The sequence below is a fragment of the Chaetura pelagica genome, unplaced genomic scaffold (genome assembly GCF_000747805.2).
Source record: "Chaetura pelagica isolate M959 unplaced genomic scaffold, ChaPel_1.0 scaffold275, whole genome shotgun sequence".
Taxonomy (NCBI): domain Eukaryota; kingdom Metazoa; phylum Chordata; class Aves; order Apodiformes; family Apodidae; genus Chaetura; species Chaetura pelagica.
Genome location: NW_009953486.1, coordinates 2,481,465 through 2,498,299, shown reverse-complemented (window position 1 = coordinate 2,498,299; position 16,835 = coordinate 2,481,465). Strand labels below are relative to the sequence as shown.

Genomic DNA, 16,835 nt, shown 5'->3' with positions numbered 1-16,835 from the left:
CCACCTTTTTCATTAGAAACCTTGGGATCTTCCAACTGAGAGGCTGCCTGAAGAGCTTCAGGCTTTGCAGGTTGTGTTTCTCCATGTGGAAGCTGACAGGCTGACCCCAGTGCTCAGAGAAGATGTGCTGCTTCCCAGGTTAGCCATGGGATTCTGCTGTAGTCCCTGGATAGCTTTAGTATATCTAGCTGTGTGCTGTAATAACCTAATCTTGAGCAGGGATATCAGTGGTACAGTTAATGTCTAAAAGGCCACAAGTGGTGCCTTCAGTTTATCATCTGTTTCTAGTTGACTCGGTTACAGCTGTAATATGATCAAGCAGCAGCTGGAGATCCAAAATAACTTGAAGAGGTTATGTACCCTAGGCACTAATGGAAGATGGTCATTCAAGGGAAGTGATGGACAGCTCGTCCTTGCAGCAGTTCAGATTCCTTCCAGTCAGGTGTAAGGTGAGGTGCTAAACAGCCTCAGCATCATGGGGACAAAGTTTGGCATTGACCTGCACCCAGAGCTTGCTGCTCCATTTGAGCTTTACAGCCCTGTTGAGCAGAGGTGCAGACTGCTTGCAGCACTGACTTGTTTGTTGTGTTTTGTTTATTTTGGGTTTTTTTTTTGGGGGGGAGGGGTTTCTGCTTTTTTCTGGAGTTGCTATGGTGTCTTCCCCTTGCCCCTCTATCATCCATGGACAGGGTTGTCTGTGCTTAGATCTTTTCAGCTTTGCAGTGGGAGTGTGCAGCTGGCTGGCACATCACCATGGATTGAGATGTGGTGGGTCCTTGTGAAAGGTCTGTTAAGTATGTAACTTGTAAAGGTACTGCAGGAATTGTGGTGTCTCCTGGCAGAAAGGTTGAGTATGTCTATGGTAACCTGTTAGAAGCAACTCATGCAATTCCAGTACAAAATTCTTGTACTGGCAGAAAGCATACATCAAACCAGTATGTGCTGGTCCTTGTCTAAACTGACAAAGCCTCACAAAGACAGAAGATAACTAGACTAGTAAACCTGATGAGCTTCTGTAACTTGTGGCTGAAATGTCAAGCTTTTGTATGTCAGTGTCTGATGTAACTAAGCTACCTATTTTCCTGCAACAACAATCCAGTAAATCTGAGTCTGACCTCTTCCTCTTCAATGGCTCAGATTCATTTATGCTTCTATCTGGTAGCTGTCACACAGCAGTTGCAGCTTTTTTTTTTCTACTCTAGTGTGTAACATCACTGGTTGGAACCTGCTCAAGTGTTCAGATAGCTGGGACTCAGTGAAGTCTCAGCAGTCACTGAAGTAAGTTTTGGATTTATCACCAAAAGCTTGCTTTGTAGTCAGTGGGTATTAATCATACAACCAGTGGCATGGAGTAGAGATAATTTAATAGGAGGCTCTTGTCATTGAGTGAACTTCATCTGTATGCTAAATATATAAAAACAAAGGTGCAGATTTGAGCTCTAAAGCCTTCTAAGAGTTTCTCCTTGCTGCTTCAGGGGCCTCTCCTGTCATTTGTCTCAAGCTGGACTCTTACATGGGCTGGGGAGGGAAGGGGAAATGGCAGTGTAGCACTGTGGGGGAGTCCTTGGATTTGGAGTAGAATTCTTCACTCCAGCTGGTTGATGGTCTTTACCTTCACAGCTTGGTGTAAACAAAACTGTTTATACAGGCTGCTGAAAGAGTTGGCATTTGAGGGAACAGATGTGTGTGGTAAGGAGATCCAGGGTTCTGGAGGCAACCTTTTTTTGTTGTTATTTTTGGCAAATATTACAAGGGAATTCTTCAGTGCCATAAATCTTAATTTACATGATGCTGCACTGGTAATCCTGGACTAATGGTCATCTTTCTAATCCTCAAGTGCGATCCTTTGGGACTGAAGACCGGCCCACAGACAGACCTGCTCCTCCCAGAGAAGAAATCTATGAATACATTATTTTTCGAGGAAGTGACATCAAAGACATCACTGTCTGTGAACCTCCAAAAGCTCAACATACTCTGCCACAAGATCCTGCCATTGTTCAAGTAAGTTAGCCTGAAGTGATGGTAGAAAGCGTTGGTGATGAAGGACTTGATTGTGTTATAGACTTATAAAAATGAAGACGAGTAAATGTTTCCAGGAATCTTAGATTCAAACATCCTGAATTTTGTTGTAATGTTTAAAATAGAAGCATTAAAGTCTTCGCTTGACAAAAGCCAAAGCTAGATTGCCTACCTAACAATGCAGGAAAATCGGAGGTAAACTAACCCTTCTTAGTATTTACTGAAGCTTTAGTAATGCTGTACATGAAGTAGAGAATCACTGCCAAACAAACTGACTTCTGGACACTGTAAATGGAAATGTACTTTGTCTTGTTACAGTCTTCACTGGGCTCTGCCTCTACATCATCCTTTCAGCCACATGTGCCTTACAGCCCGTTTAGAGGTATGCCACCTTACAGCCAGCTTGCTGCCAGCTCTTTACTTAGCCAGCAGTATGCAGCTTCCTTAGGTTTAGGTAAGTAAAATCTTTACTTGATAGAATAAAGGTACAGTCTTTGTATGCAGCCACTGTGAAACCAAATAACTAAAGCTTAATTCCTTGGCAAGTGTCAGGCTGCAACAAGCAGTGATTGAGTAGTTAAAAACTTTGTGGAAAGGTCTTATTGCAAGGAAGCTTGTTTCACTTACAAACACACACATCCCTATGTGAAAGAAACAAACTAAATAGCTACAATTTATTTCTAAAAGTAATGTGAATACATAACTGTTAAGGCCAATTAATTTCTCACCTAACAAACCTTACATATACATCACATGTAAAAAGAACTTGTGTTCCTGGAGAGGACTGTAAATAATCTGCTCTAATGCTGTTCTAGAGACTCTTGTATCTCTTTCCAAGTCCTTCAGATGTTTCACTACCTTGTATCTTATCCATGTATCTTTGCTTTCTCTTCTTCCCTCTATCTCTTTAGAGAAACTGGTAAGCCCTCCAGCATCAGCAGCTGCTTCCAGCCCTAGTTCTTCTCCGTCTCCACAACCTGTTTCAGAGCCTGACATGTCTTCAGAGCCCCATCAGCTCTCTTCCAAGGGTAACAGCAGTTTGAGGACTCCAAATATTTGGAAGGACTGCATGGCACTTGCGAACACTCTGTTCTTGTTAACCCCTCCTAGAATGATAATACTTATGTGGGCAATGCTAGTAGAACTAGTTTGTTCTCAGCTATTTTTGCCTTTTATTACATTAAGTGTTCCTTCTGTCCTAGAAGTATAAATTAGAGAGACAGAAAGGTACAGGACAGTGGATCCTCTTGTGTAAGTATTAGGAGAGGGCCCAGGTTTAGCGATGTGAATGTGTTGCATCCTATTCAGGAACTTGTGTCACCTTAGAGACTGGGCAAGGAATTAGTCTTTTTCTGGAAAAATAAGCACACTGGTTAAATTGTGGGTGGCCTTGCTATTGGAGTTACAGCTTAATAGAGATGTGGGGAGTATTCCTGTAATTGAGGAACCATCAGGATAGATTTCTGCATGATGGGGCATAGCACCTTGTCCAGACTCCTGGTTAATAAAGCATGACTAACAGAAAGAATCTGCGTTGTGGTAATGTAGTTCTGGGTGCTTGTGTCTGTGTGTAAAAACTTTTAAAGGAGGTTGAATAGATACTAGACTGACCATCCTCAGAGCAGAGAGACCAGGTGCAGCCTGCGTTTAAACATGGTAATTAGTTTCATCTGTTTTTAACTTCAGCATGTATGCTTGTGTTGGCATGAAACTTTTACTTACTCTCTGGTTTTGGCCATCTGTCTGTACATACTTGCTCAGTATTCTGGCTAAGCCTTGGAACTTTCTCATGTTAAACTTGCACAGCAGCTTTGTCCTACTGAATAATCCTTAGGATATGTCTGTCTTCCTTGCAAGTTTTCCAGGTGTACATTAACTGGGAACCTGCATGATGTTACCTACTGGGTATATCTCATGTGGACTTGGGTGACCCAGCAGTGTCAGTGGCTTGGTTTGTGTGTCCTCTTCAGCTTTTTGCTTTTCTTGCTCTTAAAATATATTCAGTTAAAGTTTGCTTCCAAGCAGTTCTTGTGCATAACCACATAAACCTGTAGTACTCCAAAACTTCTAATTAAATCTAGAATGCAGTGTTTCTTCTGAATACTGAAGACTGTCACTTTTTAATATCATTGGTGTAAGGTATACCAAACCATGAAAAGTATTTACATGTTTTGTAGTGTGAATAAATAAGCCTGGATGGAAGAGCAACAGAAGTCTTGGTAACACTTTGGCCTTGACCAAGAAGGAATTTAAAAGGGTAACTTTGAGATCCTGGTCTGGTTTCAGGTTTTCTTTGTCTGAAAGCTAACAATAAGCAATGAAGTAGAAGGACTTCTAAAAGCTGCTTACAAAATGGGATGTAGTTGAGGTGGTTAAGCTTTTGCTTCAAATTGTTTTTGACCAAGAGGGGAAGCTTTCTTGAGCAGTTTCAAAAGGACGGATTTTCACTTCAGATTTAAAGTATTGTGTAAATAAAAATCCTACACCTAGAAATTAGATTTTTGGTATAAATGGTCTAAGACTGACCTGGCTTACTTATGTAATGTGTGTCTAGCTTGGTTTAAGAAATCAATGGGTAGATTCCCTCATTTTAAGGCTCTGGATTTGAGAGCCAAGACTTGTATGGCAGTAGTGCCTTACTGAGTGTATATACCCCTTAAATGTAGCATGTAATGAGACACACTCAAGGCTTTGAGTAGTTCTTGACAAAATGGTTTCTCCATAGAAGTGGGTAGGGTTTGAGTAGTGTTGGCACTTTTTCTGAGAGGTACTTGGTCATTGGGATTTTTTCCAGGTGCTGGCTTTCCTTCTGTTCATCCAGTCCGCAAAAGCCCCATGGTAGAGCAGGCTGTTCAGACTGGCCCAGTTGACAACATGAATTCCCAAAAGCCACCCCCAGTGAAGGTAACTCCAGGGGTTCAGCGCAACGGACGGCAGGTTCCACAGGTCAACAGTAAGACAAGTGGTATGTATGCACCACTTCATCTTCAAAATGCTGCTTTGAAGCATCTTTCAAAGGTGCATAGCAAGACTAAACTGCTTCAATTTTGCCCTTGTTTTCTGACATTAAGTTTATCCTTCTTGTTCAGTAGATACAGTTCAGGCAGCACCTGTGACAACCCAAGGACAAGTGAATGATGAAAACAGAAGACCTCAAAGGAGAAGATCGGGTAGGTTAACCTGACACTAAACAGTCACTTCAGTCTATCAAGGTAAATATTGTTGATTTCAGTGAAGTATTGTTGAACAGAAGATTGGGAGCAAAGTAAAGCATGACAAATGTTTGAGAATCCAGAGATGCTTCTCTAACAAAATAGGCTGTGGAATCACAGAAGCTCAGAACATTCCAGGGACAGAGTTCTGATGTCTTTTCTGGAAACCTGAAGGTACACTATAAAAACTGATGCTATGAGTTGGCAGCAACTTTTCAGAAAGTTAAAGTATTGCCGTGATAGGTCTACAGCCAAGTTTAGAAGTTGCTTTCAAAGAGGTGTGACCTAACCACAGAACTGGAAGGCAGAAACTCCCAAGTTCTAATCCTGGTTTCCTCTGGTCTTGAGCAAGTAATTTAACTTCCCTGTATGTTACCAAGTGTTTAAACTCTGCTGCTTTCAGGAAACAGGAGAACCAGAAACCGTTCTAGAGGACAAAACAGACCAACTACTGTGAAGGAAAATACAATAAAGTTTGAAGGTGACTTTGACTTTGAAAGTGCAAATGCACAATTCAACAGAGAGGAACTTGATAAAGAATTCAAGAAGAAACTAAACTTTAAAGGTTTGTGACTTCATTAAATGTGAATTGCTGACATAGTAATAAACACTGCATAGACAATCCTATTCTGAGAAACTGCATGATTATATGTGGCAGCATCTTAAATCTTGTTTGAGGGAGCAAGAGAACAGATGGCTCTTCAGTATGCATCAAGAAGTGTAATACATTTTATTATCTTCAGATGACAAAGCAGAGACAGGGGAAGAAAAAGGGGACCCTGGAGTGGCAACTCAAAACAACGATGGGAATACAGAGGAGGATCTTCTGGGACCCAACTGCTATTATGATAAATCCAAGTCTTTCTTTGACAACATTTCTTCAGAACTGAAATCTAGGTGAGTAGTTTCTTAAAGCTTGTTTCTTTAAAAAATACGATTTTAGGCATTGAGTTGTAGACATAATCTATGTCACATGGTTTAATTCCTTAAAAATCTTAGAATGCAAAAATGTTAGCAAAACATTCTGTGGAAGGGAGTATTGCCATGCATTAGATAGCTCAGAAGTGATACTAGCCAAGCTTCATGCAGTGGGATGAAACAAAAAGCGAGGGTTTCAACTGATAACCTTACCTAAACTAAAATAAAGGAATTTCCAGTTCTATTTCCCAGTACTGACTTTGAATCCATTGATTTTAAACAAATTTCTTATCTTGTCTGTGGGAGGAGGCATCAGGGTCATGCTGTGCTGAGGATGCTACAACTTGCAGTCAGGAGCAAGCTAAGCCTGGGGTTTGGGCAGAGGAGGCCAGGTCTGTCTGTGGAAGTGCATTCAATTAAATGTTGGGAATATTGAAAGCTTCATCTCTCACTGTTACCAGCTCCCTGGTGAAGTCAGACATCCCTTTAGTGTCAGTGTGTCTGATTCCCTTGGTAATGTTTCTGCTCCCCCTCAGCAAAGTTTGCTGCACAGTGCTTGGGGCTGGGCAGGACGTGCTGAGGAAGGGACACACTGGTGCTCTTAGAGCTGCAGTCTGCTGAACCCTGGTTGTGACAGGGCTTCACTGAAGTCAAGAGTTTGTAGTTTTCAAGAAAACAAGGCAGGGTTTGACATGCTAGTAAGACCATGTTCTCCTCTAGGCCCTGCTCTAGTTTTCCAGTCTGAAAGCAGCTTGCAGGAGTCAACACTGTTACTTTGAAATCCATGCTCAGCAGAGGCACTGAGTTAGGGAGCATGCGTGCCCTGCAGCTGGTTCTTTCTGCAGTTTAGTTCCACACTGTCAGGTGCTTGGAGCTTCTTAGCTGAAGGATTTGGTGACTCTTTCATGTTGGTATGACATGTGAATGCTGCCCTGTTCAGTTCCAGGCGCACCACGTGGGCTGAGGAGAGGAAGCTCAATACAGAGACCTTTGGAGTGTCCGGACGGTTCCTGCGTGGCCGCAGCTTTCGTGGTGGGTTTCGTGGTGGAAGGGGCAGTGGAGCAGCAAGGAGAAACCAAACCACTCACAGAGCTGGTACTGGCAGAGTGTAATTTCAAAGGCAAGTGTTTTAGCAAGAGTAAATATGTCTCTGAGCCAGGGTTGTCTCATTCCTTGCCTGAACTGTCAGTGCAACCTCTTTTGCTCTGAGGTCTTGTGGATATGTCAAGAATTGTTCCATACTGTATTTGTGGTAGAAGGAAATAGAAGTGGTTTTAACATGGTCTTTAACATGTTGGTTGTTCTGCTGATTTCTTGGGCTGTCTCAGAAGGCAAGATCTGCTTGTTTGGGCTGAGGCTCTGAGCATTTCAGTTGATACATGGGTGTGAACTTTGCTGCTTTTCTTTTCCATGGAATAAGATCTCCATCATATCAGGTCTAATTCTCCCTCTTTTTCTGAATAGGTTCTAACATCTCTCCTGAGAGGATGAAAGTGTACATAGAAAGAAAACAACCAACTGCTGCACTAATGTGGGAAAATGGTTCATATTGTTTACTGTCTCAGCTCAAGTGACAGAACTTCATGTACTACTGCTTAAATTCTGGACTTATTTTGGACCAGCAGCTGTCAGCTGGAATATTCTTTGGAAGAGGGATTGTGTTCAGGGGTACCTTCTTCAGGGTGTCTTTTTTTGTTTGTGTTGTTTTTTTAAGTGCAGACTAACTTACATGGTTCTTCTTTCTGGGTTTCTCAAAGGCTGCTATAGTCTAAGCTTGAAGTCAGACTCCTTTTCTGAGCCCTGAAGAAGATGAATCACGCTATTTTAACATGGAACCAAAGCTCACTTGAAATAAACCAGCTATAATTTGTTCTGAGTAACCAAATGGATTCTTTGGTGCTGCTGGTCTCACAGTTCTTGGCAGCAGGTGTGAAGTTGCACTTGGTATCTGGAAGAATGGATTCCTGGTGCTGAGGAGTTATGTATATTGTCACTTGGGAATACTGGATTGTTGATCATGTAGTAGTGTAAATGACTGTACAACTGTTTGTTGGCTGGTACTTGTGTGGAGGTATGACAGGCTTACACAGAACCACAACTCTGTCAAGCTGAAGGGTGCTGGGTGCTCCTCAGGGGCTTGGAGCTCCCTACTGGATCAGGGCAGTGGGGGCACAGTGTGCTGTGCCCTTGGTGGGACAGGAGCAGCAAGAGTCTCTGCTCCTGTGCTTGGAGTGAAGTGTTTTTGGCAGTAATTGACTGTCTGGGAAGGAGATTGAAGCTCTGGCTTCATGTCTTAGTTTGTACCTTGCTCACAGGTAGTACCAAACACAAACAGTTCTCTGTACACTAGTAGACTGTGGTGGAACACTATGGAATGTTTTCATTAAACTAGGGATGGGAGTCCATGTAATGAAGCTTAACAGATGGGCATGTTTAATTTGTTTCCTCTATACCCCCCCATACTGTAAATAGTTCAGTTGTTTTTTCTTTTGTTTTTAAAATTCTGTATGTGGGGAGAGGGGCTGGGAGGGGGGGTTCCATTTGTTTGCATGAATTAAGTGGGTTAAATTGCTATAGGCATGTGTCCCTTTTTTGTTTGGTAGGGAATTTTGTTGGAAAAGCACCTTGATGACTGAACCCCTTATGTAGCTAGAATTTTTTAGTTATGCATTGACCTAGGTTACTGTAAAAGCTTGGATTTATTTTTGTAGGACTTTATTGCTAAGAATTAGAATATAGCAGTGGGGCTGCTCTTTGGAGTAATGTAAATTGTAATTATAATAAACATGTACATGTTTAATGTTTCCCTCCTGCTTTGTTTGGTACATGGGTTAGTAACATCAGTCCATACACCTCCCCAGATGCCTGTCTTAGCAGGGCTTCAGTCTAAGCCAGATAAAACTGCCCTGGAAAGTATTATTTGAAGTGGGCTTGAAGACCCTACCCAGACAGTGATGCCCTTGTTCCTGTTGTCCTGTTTCTGTGTCCTGTCACACTTGGGGAGCTGGTGTTACTATTAGCCAAACTGCCCTGAGGTCACATCTGTGACCCCAGTCCCTGGGCTGGGGGGGGGTTGGGGAGAGATCGTTTTGGGTGGCAGAACTGCTGGTTCAGTAGCCACAAATGCTGCCAGATTCTGGACTCCTACCAGCAGAATGAGAGGGGGGTGTTGGAACTGCTTCTATGGAAGCTGCTATGAGCCTCTTTTTTTTTTTATCTCTGCTGGCAAAACAGCCAGGGTGACAGTGAGTGTGAAGATGGGACTGCACTGCTGGAGTCAACTGACTCATCTGAGGCAGCGGTGGCAACATGAGAAATCATGATTAATTTCTGTGTAATAATGCCTTTTTATTTGTAAGGCAATATTTCTCCTTGTTTCTACCGTAAAGCCTTAGATCTCACACTTGAGCCACAACCATAGTTACTGACACTGCTGAAGTTACCATGCTGTGGAGGTGTCCCAGCCTTCCCAGTTGACTGCTGGACTGGGTTTGTTCTGGTGTATGGGAGCAGTGGCTGTGGCTCAGCCCCTAGGCTAGTTAACTGTGAGCCCTTCTTTCACCAGGGATGAAAGATTCCCAGTGTGAGAAAACTATGCTGGTGACTTGTGCAGGAGACCAAACACTGCTCCTTTAACCCATCAGTTCAGTCCAAGGACTTGTTAAACAAAACAACAGTGTTCCAGGGACTTGCTTTCTCCAGCTGCTGTGATCCAGTGCTTTCCTGAGGAGGAGCACAGCAGCTCCTCTGGCCTTGAGCCCTGTGGGATGCTCTGCCCACACTTTGCTTTGCAGCTTTTGGCTGTAAACAGCTCGGTTGTGGTGTGAGCAGCCAGGGAGCACAGAGGGACAGCAGGTTTGTACCTGCTGCCTGGAACAGACTGGCAAGGGCTGAGTGGCCTTGGGACCCCCTCAGGGGTGTCCTTGGGGCAGAGGCTCCTGTAGCTGAGCTCCCTTCTGCTAGGAACTGGGACAGTCCGTGCTGTGTCTTGCTTTGTGCCTGTAAAACCATGTCTTGGTTGACAACAGCAGACTGAAGAGCTGCTTTCAAGGGCTGTTCCAATTCCAGCCTAGTGTTGGGTACAAATACAGAACATTTCAGAATGAAGTGGCACGTCTTGCTCTTGCAGGCAGGTGCTAAGACTTGTGAGTGAGCTCAGGAGGGGTAGAGGCCCTTGAGCACAGGCTCTGGTCACCTGAGGCCTGTCCTGGTCAGCCTCAAAATCAGCTAGGAGGAGCTTTTCAAGGGCCAGAATTGGATAGTGGAGATGCTACAACCCAAATACCTACCTGAAATAAAACTCCCTATTCCCAGTAAAAACAAAAGGAGAGACTAGAGTGTAACTCTGGTGTATGTAACATTCTTTCTAGTTATTTTTAGCATTAGGAAGCAACTGCTCTGTAAATCCCCAGTGGGCAATCACAACAGCAACTTTATTCTGAACCAGATGAATCATGCAAGGTGTATGTAAGCACCATGTCATGCACCCTTGCTGTGATGACATGTTGGTTCTCATGCTGACCTCCTAAAACATCACCCCCCTCCCTCTACTGTCCTTCAGAGGGAAAACCAGGCCCTGCTTTTCAGACTGCTGCAAGGCTTGTGTCCAGACTCTAGCCCTTTAAAGGTGAAGATGCCAGTTAGGGAAGAAAAAGCATAATTTTGTGTTACATTCTAGAGGCCATAACACAACTCTTGAGACAGCTACTTTAAAAAAGGGGGCAGGGGGCTAACAACTGAGACAGTGTGAAAATGAATCATTAAACAAACTGAAGTGTCTGAAAAAAAAATGCCAACTCTTTGTCCTTTAATTGGTCACTACTGCTGTTTTGTAACCAACTAATCCCAGGTAATTAAAAATCCAAGGAATAGACAGTTGTTGTTTTTTTTAAATAACAACTTTAAAAAAAATTGGTAGGTTTATTGTATGTCTCAAGAGGGGCACAGTATGAGTAAGTGGAATGCCTACAGGTCTATACAGAATAACCCATCACTTGATTTAAAAAGCAGCTAAGCAATTGAGTTTCATTCATCATGATGTTTTCTTTTGTTTTTTCTTTTCATTTTCTTCCTTTTCTTTTTCAATTTCAGCAACATACTTCTCAATTTCTTCAGGGTTTAGGATCTAAAACAGAAAACACAAGTGACCCTTAAGATGCTAATAACTTAGAGGCTTTTATTGAAGTGATTTAGTTCTGACACAGACAAAGTAACTGGTATTTATCCAGACATGGTACCTTTTGCAGATACAACAACATTCCTGGGCCACTAATAATACACAGAAGTATTTGCCAGGGCAGAATTTGAGATTAAGGGCTGAAATTAATGCAGATCAACAAGGACAGTATCAGAGAAACAGGCTACAAAGGAGACACCCCCAAAGCCAAACAAAGCCCTTACCTTCAGTGGTTGCTCTCGCCTCATCACTGCCAGCTCGATGTTCTTCCCACCAGACTGCACAACCTGAACCAGAGTGCAGGTGTTAGGAGCAGGTACTTAATGAATTCTAAGCCTTTCAGGTCTTCTTAGAAGTAGAACAGGAGTAGATGGGGAGTGTTTTGCTCATTTGCTCTAAGCTCTAGCAGTGCAACTCTCAAAAAACAAGTCTTCGTTCTGGCATCACTGCACTGTGACTGGTAAAGAACACCTCATTTCCACCATCTGACCTGGGATATTTTCTGTGTCTTAAACTTCAATACCAAAGTAAAATATTCTGCAGTTGGTTTTAATGCCCAGAACTGAAGCCTGTTTCCCTCCCCAGAGAACTGCTAGGAAATTCTTCTGTGCAAGCCATGGAAATTGTCACCTGAGACCTTGAATTTAATCCCACACCTCTGGCCCACAAAGATCCTTTCACAGCACTTCCCTTGACATGCATGAAGATTTTCATGTCATCACATTTACAAAGTTAATCCAGAGACAGTGAAAATTCACACAAAGGATGTGAAACAGACTCACCTCAAGAAGAGCCTTGATGACAAGTTTAATAGTTAGATCATCTGTTTCAATGGCTTCATCAGTATAGTTTTTCTCCAGGAATTCACGCACAGATTTGGCTCCTCTGCCAATGGCATTAGCCTGGGAACATCGAGGGCAAGAAAGATAATGAACAGAAGTTTTAAAAAGGCTTCATTTGCAGAATAAGCAAGAAATAAGAGTTGTGCAATTACATAATGTGAAACCATTTTGTGATCACCATGTATTTTTCAGGACATGGATCATGTTACTTCCCATATGTGAAACAAAGACAGTTGTGAGGCACAGGTGGGTTTGGTGGGGTTGCTTTTTTTGGGAAACAGGACAAGGTTTCCCAAATAAACAGAACTGCAAGCTGCCATTCTCAGTAAATGTGATCACTAAAGATTTTTGCAGCTGTCAGGCAGCACCTTCTGGCCAGGGAGATCTCCTTTCTACACTAGTCTCTCTTTAAAGAAGACATGAACTCCCAAATGTTTAATCTCATTTCCACAAGAGGCAGACTCAACTCACCTTCCAAGCATGGTATGTACCAGAGGGATCAGTCTGGTACAGCCGGGGGGTTCCATCAAAGTCAAATCCCACAATAAGAGCAGAGATACCAAAAGGTCTGCGCCCGTTGCTTTGTGTGTATCTCTGATCAGAAAGAGGAGACACTAATTAGAGAAGCAGTTCTAAAAACATGTTTAGAGTGGAAAGCAGACACTGCAGAAGTCACAACCAGAAGAGGCACCAGAAACATTTTTAGTGGATTCTCTTAGCAATCTACCAGAAGAACTTAGGACTCTGTGACTTACAGAGACCCTCAGCAAGGCAGGTAAGAGGTGGTTATTGTTCAACCCCTGCTCTCAACACCTGGGGTGGTTACAGCTCTGGGGAGGAACCTGCAGAGGCAGAGCCATGTCTGCAAGCCTGACTGCACACTGATTGGGCAAGCACGCTTAGGAATCCTCCCAAAGGGGAGGATGACAGCTGGACACAAGGTCAGTTTTCACCAAGGTTCTGCAACAATTCCATCAGGAAGCACAGCACCCTTTGTGGTGATCAGCTGGCTACAGCAAAACCCGTGTTGAAGCCCTCCTGCTGGCATGATCTGATCCCTACTAGTTACTGAAAAATTAGTTCGATACACTGGCAAATTAATACTTTTACCACAGTATGCAGTTGGGCATATTTAGATACTGTAGTTAATTTTAAAGCCACAAATATAATATGTAAAATATATTAAGCACTGATTTGCTCCCCTCTCACCCATCCCTGCAATGGTTTAGTAGGAGGAAAAAAGGAACAGGAGCCAGGAAAATATTTTGAAAATAACACAGTACCATTGTTAGCAGAGCAGGTTAGAGCTGTAGATGAGCAGAGTGCTCCTGATGATATCACATGTGTGATAATGCAGCCCTTAAAAGTACTAATTAGTTTCTTCATCTTTAGTAATCAGTCCTCCTTCTCTATTTGCATGTCCCTATTTCCAATAAACACCCACAATGTTTTTTGTTTATGCTGATTTTTACCAGGTGAGTAGAACAAGGCCAGGGCAGACATTTCAGATGCTCAAGCTCCAGTGCTGCTCAACAGGGCACAGTTCTAAGCATCTCTGTGGGTCCAACATACCTGCTTCAGACTGGCAATGTAACGTGTGATGTACTCCACGGTGACAGGGTCCTCCACCGTGAGCCTGTGGCTCTGACACTCCACACGAGCTCTGTTTATAACTATTCTGGCATCAGCTGTCAGCCCTGCAACAACAGGGTGTTCTCACAGTCAGGCCTCAGGCCCTTGGGCACAAATCCAACCACCAGTCTTGCCCTAAAAGGCTCACAGGGTCAACAGCAATGAACAGAGCAAAAGGACAGATCACACTTTCCCAGGTCTGCTGAGCAGGAACAGCATTTTTAAGGCAACAGAAAGAAGCTAATCTACCAAAATCAGATGGTTTAGTTTACAGCTTTGACGTTTGTGAGTTAGATACCAAACATGTGCAACTTTGAACCAGGTGACTGGATGAGCTGACAGCATTCCATCCAACAGCAAATAACAGAGCAATCTCAGTTCTCACATCTGTTGGATTTATTTCTCACGCAGTCCCCAAAACTAGAACCCAACTTTATCTGCACAGAAAATCTTGCCTAGTTCAGACGAGCAGAGCAGCATGATGTCAGTTGACAGAAATGACCATGACTCTTTGAAAAAAACCCAAACAAAACCTAAGAAGAAATGTATTGCTTATTTTCCTTTTTAGCTAATGGTGCCACTTTCAATTGACAGCCTTGTTTCTATTACAGATATTATTCTTCACATTTGTGAACACACCTGCATGTACCACAGTCCTAAGGAAACAAGGCAGCAGAAGCAGCTGAGCCACCTCTCCTGTACACTGACTTTAAAAAACATTCTTATTTTTTCTGGTTAAATCAGACCTCCCCCATAGGCATTACTAACACTGACACAAAGATTCTCAACTACGTGAAGGAGCAGAAACCCTCTGAAACCCACCTTCTCCACTTACATTGTTTTTAACTGTCGCCTGTTTAAGCTTTCGGCAATGAAAAATTAAGGTATTTGGAACAGAAGAATGTGGAACTAGAATATTTATGCTTCCAATCTGGAGCTGTTCATTCAGAAGGAGTCTTCTGAACTTGAATGGAGAGTGTTCTTTGGTTTATGTGAGACTGCAGAATTTAACTTTTTTGGCTTGATGCATGTGGGAAAAGGTCTCTGTAACTGGCAAATGTATCTTATAGCTCCTGTAATATGTATTAATAACACATATTATATATAATATCTATACAATTTTACATACTTAATATTAAATACAGAAGATATATTAAGTAAATATATCCAAAGTTAAACTTATTTATATAAGAACATATTTTTTAATATATATATATATCTGTACCAATGACACAACAGTTCTCTGTTATCCCCATCACATTAACCTACAGGCCTTCAGTAACTTTAACATGTATTTCCTCTCTTCAGATCACTGTCTCTCTCTCTCCATTTATCCATACAGGAGGGTAGTCTTTGTTTAGAAGGACTAAGCAACTGTGGAAACATATTCCTTCCCCACATCCCTCAGCCAGTTATGCTAAGTGTTTTAGATCTCAGAATCCATAAACCTACCCAAAGGTGCTCCAATAACCACTGAAACCCCTGAAGGGATCACACACCTGCAAAAGCCATGCAGACATTGTCATCGAGAGCACAGATCTTCCGTACAGTCCTTTCATCCTGAAGTTTTGCCACAGACTTCTTTTCCACTCCCAGAACAACAATATCCTTCCCTCTTACTCCAACCTTCAACGCATCAAAAGAAGAAGAGAAATAAAGTTAAGCTAGGCTCAGAAAACCTAGCAGTTGCAGACTCTGCTGAGTAGGGAAAAACCCCATCAAAACCAAAAACCCCACCTTGTAAACAGCATTTCAACTTGACATTAATATTTTCATTCCTACTGCCACTGTCTGGAGAAAGGACTGATGTAACAAAAATTGCATTAGACTCCAGGGTGCAGTTTCATTATCAGCTTACACCCATTTAAAGTCATGTGGCTCCCAAGATATACATTCCCACTCCTCTTACCAACTGTGTTTTCCCAACATCAGCAATCACGTTTCTGCAGCCACAGGATTGGCAACAGAACTGACTACAGCTGGTCCACCAGTATTGCTCAAGTCAGAACCCAAAACACTGAAGATTACACCAAGCAAACCCTACGAGAAGCCTGTCAGTTCCTTGCTGCCTTAGTGTTCCCACTCATACCTCAAATATCCCATTCCCAGCACAAGGAAGGGAAAGAAAAAAAAATTTTCATTGTTTAATACTCCCAATACTTGAAATCGGGAGAAAGGTATTAATATTTTGTCAGGGGGGTCAGCTTCCCAGCTGCCTTAGTGTTCCCACTCATACCTCAAATATCCCATTCCCAGCACAAGGAAGGGAAAGAAAAAAAAAATGACCTTTCACACGTATTCCCACTGCTTCTCATGGGGTGATGGGAATAATTCTTTCTACGGGGTGGCTCTGCTGCTAGTTTGTTGCAGGTGCTTCCAAAAGCATTAAACTGAACCAACGACCCAACAAGAGACAAGAAAGGGGTAGGTTATAGTGCATGTCAGCTGCACTGTTACAGCGTTTTTAATTTATGGGGGGGGAAAAAAAAAGCCTGTTCAGCACTAAGTCTTGTTACATTTATTCTCATCCCAAAGGCAGTGAATTTTCTTCTGGGTTTTTGTTATTTGGGAATTACTAGTTTATTTATTTCTCCACCCAAGTGAAAAAAAAACAAACACCTTCATTGAGAGTTTGGGGACAACTGGAAGTTGGGAGCCAGAAAGTCACCTCCACACGGCGTTACCGCTCCCAAGGCGCGGGGAACCCGCACCGTGCACACGCGGGACGATGAAGCAGAGGATCCTCATCCTCCCGTGGGCTCCCCGGGGCGGTGCAAGGCCTGTCAGGCCCCCGGGCCTCACGTTCCGTGGATCAATGCACAACCCTTCCCCCAGCAAGGGCCTGACACCGGGCCGGGGCTGCACAGACCTCGCCATCCGCTCTGCAGGACGCGGGGATTTTTTTACAGGCAGCTCCAGACGCAGCACCGAGCCTCGGGGCACCTCCCCAACAGCCGCTCACGCTTCCAGCAGCCCCGGGTGGGAGCGGCAGAACCAGAACCAGGCCCCGCTCCGGCCTCCCCCAGGCCCCGCGCG

General features: G+C 43.2%; 2 protein-coding genes across 2 annotated transcripts; one reads left to right on the top strand and one right to left on the bottom strand.

The window, feature by feature from the left end:
* Window positions 1-1,601: 1,601 nt before the first annotated feature.
* On the top strand, window positions 1,602-7,901 carry LSM14B (LSM14B, SCD6 homolog B (S. cerevisiae)). Its single transcript, XM_009998740.1, has 9 exons — window positions 1,602-1,689; window positions 1,838-2,001; window positions 2,338-2,473; window positions 4,814-4,984; window positions 5,109-5,189; window positions 5,635-5,796; window positions 5,975-6,128; window positions 7,090-7,269; window positions 7,614-7,901. Exons 1-8 carry the CDS (start codon window positions 1,602-1,604, stop codon window positions 7,259-7,261), a joined length of 1,128 nt encoding a protein of 375 aa, XP_009997042.1. The 3' UTR covers window positions 7,262-7,269; window positions 7,614-7,901.
* Window positions 7,902-11,052: 3,151 nt separating this feature from the next.
* PSMA7 (proteasome (prosome, macropain) subunit, alpha type, 7) lies at window positions 11,053-16,676 on the bottom strand. Its single transcript, XM_009998739.1, has 7 exons — window positions 16,602-16,676; window positions 15,299-15,425; window positions 13,740-13,864; window positions 12,639-12,761; window positions 12,108-12,227; window positions 11,550-11,612; window positions 11,053-11,274 (listed from the first exon to the last, which is right to left on the bottom strand). The coding sequence occupies exons 1-7, from the start codon at window positions 16,674-16,676 to the stop codon at window positions 11,182-11,184; spliced, it is 726 nt and encodes a 241-aa protein (XP_009997041.1). The 3' UTR covers window positions 11,053-11,181.
* Between the last annotated feature and the right edge of the window lie 159 nt (window positions 16,677-16,835).

Excerpts from the sequence above, each read along its gene's own strand:
- LSM14B (XM_009998740.1), top strand. The coding sequence starts at position 1,602 with ATGGTCTTTACCTTCACAGCTTGGTGTAAACAAAACTGTTTATACAGG. Across the intron at positions 2,002-2,337 it reads AAGATCCTGCCATTGTTCAA|TCTTCACTGGGCTCTGCCTC; the intron begins GTAAGTTAGCCT and ends GTCTTGTTACAG. Across the intron at positions 5,190-5,634 it reads ACCTCAAAGGAGAAGATCGG|GAAACAGGAGAACCAGAAAC; the intron begins GTAGGTTAACCT and ends TGCTGCTTTCAG.
- PSMA7 (XM_009998739.1), bottom strand. The coding sequence starts at position 16,676 with ATGGCGAGGTCTGTGCAGCCCCGGCCCGGTGTCAGGCCCTTGCTGGGG. Across the intron at positions 11,613-12,107 it reads TCATCAAGGCTCTTCTTGAG|GTTGTGCAGTCTGGTGGGAA; the intron begins GTGAGTCTGTTT and ends ACTCTGGTTCAG. Across the intron at positions 11,275-11,549 it reads GGCGAGAGCAACCACTGAAG|ATCCTAAACCCTGAAGAAAT; the intron begins GTAAGGGCTTTG and ends TTTCTGTTTTAG.